The sequence below is a fragment of the Apium graveolens genome, chromosome 1 (assembly GCF_009905375.1).
Source record: "Apium graveolens cultivar Ventura chromosome 1, ASM990537v1, whole genome shotgun sequence".
Taxonomy (NCBI): Eukaryota; Viridiplantae; Streptophyta; class Magnoliopsida; order Apiales; family Apiaceae; genus Apium; species Apium graveolens.
In genome coordinates this window covers 144,442,156-144,451,271 of record NC_133647.1, presented here as the reverse complement: position 1 = coordinate 144,451,271, position 9,116 = coordinate 144,442,156, and the positions used below count along the sequence as shown (strand labels likewise).

At 30.1% G+C, this 9,116-nt stretch overlaps 1 protein-coding gene across 1 annotated transcript; it reads left to right on the top strand.

Moving 5' to 3' along the window:
• The first annotated feature begins 2,157 nt into the window (after nucleotides 1-2,157).
• Nucleotides 2,158-3,854, top strand: LOC141721092 (peroxidase 10). Its single transcript, XM_074523840.1, has 4 exons — nucleotides 2,158-2,395; nucleotides 2,559-2,750; nucleotides 3,045-3,210; nucleotides 3,328-3,854. Exons 1-4 carry the CDS (start codon nucleotides 2,192-2,194, stop codon nucleotides 3,735-3,737), a joined length of 972 nt encoding a protein of 323 aa, XP_074379941.1. The 5' UTR covers nucleotides 2,158-2,191; the 3' UTR covers nucleotides 3,738-3,854.
• The last annotated feature ends 5,262 nt before the right edge of the window (nucleotides 3,855-9,116 follow it).

The window sequence follows — 9,116 nt, the reverse complement described above, 5'->3', positions numbered from 1 at the left end:
GTATCATGTTGTACTTGTTTATAAATTTGTTGCAGCATATCAGAGGAGGCCATGGATACACATCAAGGTTATCATAATCGTAGTGGAATAACCACTATCGGGAATTCCCCCAGTAACTTCAGTTCAATCTTCTCTCTTTTCTGCATATTTAATGCTCTTGATGTGTTGATACAAGTTCCCAAAGGTTCTGCACTACACTGAGAAAACTTTTTTATTGTCAATATGTTTGTCAACTTTTGCATTATCAACACCTGTAAATCGAAGTTGAAGGCCAAACATGACTGTGATGTAACTACGAACAAAGTTCATGGTTGCATCCAACATCAAATGCACAATACGTTTGAGAGTCTACCAGAGGCTTCGGATACGTGAACCGGCCATACTCTTCTCCAGGCCAACCACACACAATTGTGCAAGTATTATATGTACAAAACAAAAGTGTGCAGCACTAATTATTATCTCCAAACACTGTGATGAAATGTGCAATATTCCCATCATATATAACTAATTTAGGATATACCAGAAGCACTTACTGGTACTAAAACCTAACTCAAACAAAACAAAAACATCAAAATATACATGCTGACTGCAATAAGAATATCAAAGTGAAGAAATTGAAAGTACGAGGCTGTAAAGATTTTGACAATGATTTTGATGGGTATTTTGACAATGATCATAACTTAATGATGACATAACACCAGGGGAGAGGACATTTAAAGATTTCTTCTCACGCATATTTACTCAGAATCAGCTGCTGAGTAGTCTTATAGGTATTTTTTTTGGTTTTCAGCACGCTATTAATGATTTCCATTATAAAAACTACATTTTTAACCGGTTTATTTGTTTAATGATGACTAACCACTATGCCGTTCTTCATGTCTACATAGTGTATGGATTTAAAATCATATAAACATCCTTGATCTAGGCAAGGATGTTTAAGCCCAAGATAGTTCACCAGCAGCAAATAAGGGATGGGCTCGAGGCAGAGGAAATCGCAGTCACAGACTCAAAATGCTGGTCGTGGTTCACTTTTTCCATCTCCAAAATTGCCCAACTTGTGAAAAATCATCATCCAAGCAAGTTATAAAAGACCAAAAATTGGACCAAAATTGCCAGATGGAACCAGGTGTTCACTATTGGACCGAGGGAAACTAATCAGTACCTCAGTCCAGCAAATCAAAAACACTAATAGATGGTGATGACTTTTGTTTCTAGAACTAGTCACTAAAGAGTAGTAAAATGTCTATATATGTAGCTAATAATCTGACCTGGTGAACCGTAATTTTGTATATATTTGTAATAAGTATACAGAATCATGTTAAATACCAGAATTTAGAACAAATAAATGCAAGGGAAACTACTTGATCTTACTACACTTTTTCATATGGATAGATATTGCATTTTAAAAAATGAATTCACAAGTCCTCTTTGTGCTATTCAATGTATTGAACCACAAATAAGTGTCATCATTAGACTTCAGGAATATTCAAGATCTGATCTCATAAACTTCATATCTATATTATGCATTAGCATAGTGCTGATTAAATTACATTAAGTGCTTAGTTTGCCTTTGGAATACCAGGTGTATCCACTTCTTTCAGAGCAGAAGAATCTGCATCTTCAATTGTGCAGTATTCATTGCATCCTCATTACATGAGTATATTAACATATAAAAACAAACAAAAGTTAGCACATGTTAACTCTTTAACAAATATGTATGTGCATAAGTTGATTTCTGTGGAATTCAATTTTGCAGAATTTGCAAATTTTACTGATTTCTTGACAAAATATTGAGAAGATGCAAAAAGTCAGTGCACAGAAGACGTGAAAAAGCTTCTAATAGTCAAATTCTTAAAAACTCTAAAAAGGATTATTCTGTGTAAACCACTGGGGTTTATGATTATGTAAGATCACATATACAAATCTGCCAATTTTGAAGAAAAGACGTTGATCACTAAAGGCAAAAGTGTGTATCATGTTGTATACTAAATAATAAAACTCTCGCAGCATATTAGAGGCGGCCATGAACATTAGGTTATCACAACTATAGTGGCATGACCACTCTCAAAATTCTACCAATGACTTCAGTTCAATATTTTCCCTTGTCTGCATATATAATGCTCTTAATGTCTTCGACTAAGTCATCAAAGTTCTGCATTACACTGAGAAAATAGTCTCATTGTCAAGAACTATGGCTCGTGCACTGTTGTCGTGCCTACTTATTCCCTTTCTTTTGGCTATCAATACAAGTGGACAGCTTGATTACAATTTTTACGAAAGCTCTTGCCCGAATTTGCCTATGATTGTTAGGTACAATGTTTGGTCGGCTTTCAGGAACAACACTAGAGTTGCTGCATCTTTGCTCCGGTTGCAGTTTCATGATTGTTTCGTTAATGTAATTACCATTTCATTTTTTATTTGTAATTATCATGAATTAATCATTTTCTTGATTTTTCGTCTCAGTTTCACTGCTAAAATATATTTTGCTGCATCAATTCAGTCACTAAACCAGGCATTGCTTCTAATCTTGTGATCTTGTGGTTCTTAATTTGTTACAGGGCTGTGATGGTTCTGTTCTCCTTGATGACACAGCTCATTTCAAAGGAGAGAAGAATGCAGGGCCCAACCGGAATTCTGTCAAAGGATTCGATATCATTGATAACATAAAAGCAGATGTAGAAAGAATTTGTCCCTCAACTGTATCTTGTGCTGACATATTAACTCTCGCAGCTAGAGAAGCTGTTATTGTGGTACTAAGATATTTTTGGTTTTCTGATTTCATTTACTTTCTTTTCATTTCTTGTAATTTTATTGATCTCATAATTTTAACCAAATGTGTACCCAAGTATGACGTGACATATTTAATTACATTCATGTTGCATATCACCCTATCCCTTGCGGCATTGCCTACTGTCAGGTCGTCTTCTGGTAAATCTATCAGAACGTGTAGCTTTAAGAGTTATGATCTTGAAACAATCGATGATCCAGTTTTAATATGTGTTCAATTTTGAAGTAAGCATTTTTAGTTTCACTTATTTATTTAGGCAGGAGGACCTTACTGGCAAGTTGCGTTAGGCCGTAGAGATGGATTGACAGCAAGCATGAAAGCAGCAAATATTAATTTACCATCACCATTTGAGCCTCTGGATAAAATCATTGCCAAGTTCACTTCAAATGGTCTTGATATTAAAGATGTTGTAGTTCTCTCAGGTAATACGTTGTTACTTGTATACATTTCTTTCATTTTCGTGTATCATTCTAAGACTACTTGCTGCACAATTTAAATACTGCATGCACAACATTTATAAGAGACTGATTCATGTATAGGAGCACATACTATTGGCTATGCCCAATGCTTCACATTCAAGAGGAGGCTATTTAACTTCAAAAGTTCCGGCAAGCCTGATCCAACACTCCATCCATCACTACTAACAGATTTGCAAGGAAGTTGTCCTAATGTAGATGGATCAAACAGCAAGCTAAATCCACTAGACACTTCAACAACTTACATGTTCGATAACGCGTATTACAAGAACCTTGTGAACAATTATGGCCTTCTTGAATCTGATCAAGCCTTAATGGCAAACCAAGAAACTGCTGCAATGGTGAATGACTATAGTATGTATCCTAGTCTATTTTCAAGTGACTTTGCAGCATCAATGGTTAAACTTGGAAACATTGGAGTTATTACAGGTCAAGGAGGACAGATTAGGAAAAAATGTGGTTCTGTTAACTAAATTTTTGCTTCTAGTGATGATGTATTGGACTCTGTAACCATGGATACATATTGGTAATAAAATTGTCCATCTAGTGGGAGACTAAAAATATAATTTGTTAAACCTCAGCTTTAATACAATGTAAAATAAATTGCAATAAACATGAGCAGGGACTTGGGAGAAATGACCCATAACATAGATACTGATTTTTTTCTCACTATTCTAATAATTAATTTGTAATTATTTACAAAACAATAAGCCAATAATGGGCTGAATTTAAATGAAATTTTAAAGGATGTTTAGAATAAAGAAAATGTTAAAAGTTTCAAAAATTGTTATAAAAATTTTCACAAATAATGTTATAAATGAAAATTTTTCTGATAATGATATGGGTTCCCGTATACGCTGACAAATTAAAATTTTGCCATTTATCATTTTAAGTAATTTTATACCTATTTTAGAAAAAGTTTTAGGTGCCAACCATTACTCTTAGGATAATTACAAAGTGGCTACAAGGCCTGTCTTGGACAATTGGACCTCTTTGTATTGGAATCTCAAGAAAAGCCCATTTAGCAGTTGTTAAGTGCTCAATGGTCAATGACTTTGTTGAAGTATCATGATGTGCGCGTAATTTGTGTTTATTTTGTTATTTTTTTCTTAATATATTCAAAATCAGATAATATAGTGGTTTAAATGTACAAGTCGCACCAACTCCATGATTGTTATTTTTCTATATTATTTTGTTAATCTAATCCTAATATTCTTATGACATAATCATCACAATCTCAATTATTGGATAAACCATATCACATACTTATAAATATTACTATAAAAAATGACAGAGATCCCAAAAATTAGTTCATAAATGACTAAATTTAATTGTTAATAATTTTTTTTAATTTTAGATCAAGGGAATGATTCATTTATTTCGAGTAATAGTTTAATAATTTTAAATCTCATGCAGAGGGGTAGTAATAATTTTAAATCTTATTTAGAGGGACAGTACTATAAATTTAGATTTATGAAATATTGATTTGTTCTACAATTTATGGAAACCAAGCCCTCCATATGTGGTGATTTAGAGCAGACACAACATGTCTTATACTATTAAAATTGTATCTTGCCGACACAGTACACATTCAATTCAACTTAAAATATAGTATCTCTCTTTCTATTTTATTTCTATGCTAATATTATAGTACCTCTTCCTAGAAAAAGAAACTACTGCTGTCTGCTAGGATTAAAATAAAGTGTAACAGCAATGTATTTTGGTTGTATTCCCTCGTATCGATGTTTTCGTCGTATTATAAATAGACCAGTTGGAGAGTTTCCCGGATGTATATCTGTATTATATATTACTCCCTCCGTCCCTCCCAAATGTACATTTGGGTAAGCGCGGAATTTAAGAAAAATGATAAAATAATGGAGAAAAGTTGAAAAAGTGAGTAAAGTAATGGAACCGATTAATATTATATGTATAAAGTGGGTATAGTGGAGAGAAATAATGGATGTAGTTATTTTAAAAATTATAAAAATCTTACCATTTTTGGAAAGTTTTGAAATGTAAACAACTGGAAGGGACATCCAAAAAAGGAAAGTGTAAACAAATGGGAGGGACAGAGGCAGTACATTGTTTGTAAAGTTCGGCACTTGTTTGTAAAGTTCGGCACTTGTTTAAATGCGTATCAAGCCGATTCGCAAAAAGAACTATGCCTTTTAATAAGCTATCGTCAATTTAAAAAATTTACATACATAGGCTCTGTTTGGGATTGCTGTTAAAAATTGTTGTTCTGTTAAAAAAAGTACCGCTGAAAAAAGTGCTGTTGTAAAAATCAGATGACTGTTTGGTAATTTTTTTGATACGTATATGTTTTGATGCAAAAAATTAAAAATAATGATGCTTTTGGTAAGGTTTGATGGTGAAATCAGCATCTGCTTCCCGCAACAGCTGAAAAGCAGTTTTTTCTAAAAGCATGGGGGACTTGCTTTCTCTAACAGCAGTTTTTAAGCCAAAAGCACTTTTCAGAAAAGCAGCTTTTAAATTTTACCAAACAGTTTTTTAACTGCTTTTCAGCGAAAAGTTGATGTTGTTGTCTGCAACAGCAATACCAAACACACCCATAATCTCTATTCTCTTCTATCTATAATAACCTAATACCCATGTACGAATTACTTTTAACATTATATAATTTTAGAATTTTTTTTGATAATTTTTTTTTTGACAAATACAGAAAATTTTCATTAAATTGATTATAATACAGTCGAGACAAACCCCCAACTGTCGACACAATCAGGTGATAAAACAAATAACATACTAAAATCAATTAGTTGATTTGTTTCCTGATCGTTTAACACATATAATTTAAAAATTCTTGAAGCTAAAAACGAAATCAAAGACATCTCGGGCGATCCAAATTGCACCAGCATTTCTGAAGATAGCAACATCGCAATGACCATATCACGTAAAAACTATGGTTAGCCCAATGTTCAGAAACAACAATCGCATAAAATGAGATTGGAGAAGCGGCACCCCAGCTATCTACATGCCGGACACCAGCTATAGACATGCCGAAGACACCCCAGCTATCTACATGCCGGATACCAGCGACATGCCGAAATGGTAAACTCATAAAAGATGAACAATCTTTAGTTGTGAAAGGTGAGCTCTTGCAATAATCATCACCGTCCCAGATTCGATACAGGTTTTGCAGATTAACAAAAATATCAGCAACTTCGTCCTAGATCCAATACCAGATTAACCCAAGTATGACTAAGCAAAAATATAACAAACACTCCAAAAAGAGAGACATATACACACTCCAAGAGGAGAGACACACAAATACCCAAAAGAATTGGATTTTATTGAAAAGAAATCAACGAGAATAAAAAAATGAAGGGATTGGAGTTTTCCACCGGAGAAAACTAGTAGAAGCCCCTCGATTTACTTGAAAATTGATAAACCCTAGGAGAGGGGAGAGAGGAGGGAGACGGCTCAGAAGAGAAGAAGCTACTTAGAATATATTATATTTGAGATATATTTTTTTTTGATAACTTAATTACCCTTACTCATAATTTTTTATAATATGTTTTTAGAGCCTATTATCCTCCGCCTGCTAACGAATTAGAACCCATCCGGGATTTGAATAGAACCTTATACTTTTTCCTTTTTTAAATTGATGTGTTTGGTTGAGTATTTACTATTTATTATTATTATTATTATTATTATATAAGTTTTAAAATTTATTTTTTTAAAATTTTAATAATATAATTTGATAATAATTATAAATACACATAGATGTATAAGATAGTAATATTTCAGTTTTAAAAAATAATGTAATGATTTAAATAGTTTTATTAATATTTATATACGTTTTTACAAAAGATAATTATGTTTTAATTAAAAGGTAAATTTTAGCTAAGATCATTAGTATATGAATTATCTTTAGTCTGTTAATCAATTAAATAAAGCTAACTATATTCATATTTTAATTTATTTAAACACAGAACAATAGTAAAATTTTACGTAACAATTTGCTTAAACCCGGATTAATGATAAAATTTTATGTATAAATAGTATTAGAATTTATGTTAGCCCGGATTAAAGTACATATTATTTTATTTTAACCGGTCTAAATATTTTCTTATTTTATTTTTGATTTATCATGAATTATTTATATAATTTTTTTAGCCTAATTAAATAGTACAAATTGATTATATTAGTTTGACACTATTATACTGACTAATGAATCATCTCTATTTTTATTTATTAAATAGCCTGTATATTATAAAATTTAAAAGACTCGTAATTATATAAACACAAATATTGTACATATAAATCTAACTATCAAATGTTAATATTTCGGTCTGTGTCGCATCCCAGTTATCCAACTCTTTGAAGCCTATATTATACCCACTTTAATGTTATTTTTAACCTGAATCAATAATATATGAATTATTTTAGTTCGAATTTATTTTTGGTTTTATTGACAATCAATAATATACATTATTACTGTTTAACCTCAAGCCCGTTAAATCAAATTATAATTTTGTTTTAACGCGGTTCAATAATATTTTTTAGTCAGATACGTAGTATTTATTGTTTTATTTTAGTATGAGGTATTAAATCTTTATTTTAGCTTTAAACCCGTTATATCAACCAAATTTGACAAAATATACTTAATTTTTTGTTTAATTTTATTTTAGGTAGGGTGAATATTATTTTATTTTAAATCCAATGGATAATATATATTCATTTATTTTAACACGATGACATTATATACCTATCAATATATATTTTTTTCAAATTTTTATTTTATTTTATCCCGGTTCAATAATACAATATTTTTAACGGGATTAATACTCTTTATTATTTTATTTTAGCCCGAGCCTGCAAATCCAACTAATTAAATGTAGTTGTATTTTCATTTTTTATTTAAGATTGGATCAATAATATAATTTTTTTAGCCCCCGCCGGGTGAATTATATATATTTTTTTGTTTATACTAAAATCATTAGACATATTATAATTCTGTTGTGAATATATATATATATATAATTATTAGACATATTATAAATACTAGCTTAAAACCCGTGCGATGCACGGTCTGGACAGATTTTTTTTAATATTATATAATTTTAAAAAATACTTGAATTCAATTCTTTATTTTGTTCATTTAAAATTTTAAATAATATGATTTCATGATAATTATATAAGTAAATGTATATGTTCATAACGTTTTATAACATTTAAACTTATTTAAAGTGATAGCATTGCTAAGGGGGGAAATATTATTATAATAAAATTATTATTTTATTGAGGGTAAAAATATAATGTCTCCATTATGTTGGTACCTTAAAAAAATATTATTTTAGCATGGTGATTACTTAATCAATTAATTATAACTTTATAAAAGATATTTAAAAAAAACAATATTACTGATCGAAACATATAGTTTTATTGATAATTCTACGTGTATTTTTTTAAAAATAATATTTATGTTTTAATTAAAATTTGATTTTTTAGTTCACAACAATAGGGTACAAATTATACTTAGTCTAATATTAATCTAATTTATCTTCAGTGATTTATATTATTTTATTTTTAACCCGATGCCCAATACACCGACCAAATCAAACTAATTATTTTTAGTTTAATTTTAATTTTTTTAAAGTCCGGATCAATAAGTTAATTTTGTTTTAGATTGAATAATTAGTATATATAATTTTATTTTTGTTGGTCGAATTGTATTTTTATTTTAGTTTTGTGTTAGTCTGAATCAATTGTATAATGTATTTTTTTTACCAGGATAAATAAAATATATTATTTTGTTTATCTTAGTTCATTAGTATAATTTTTTTAAGAGAATTGATAGTATTATTATTTTATCTTAGCCCGAGTCA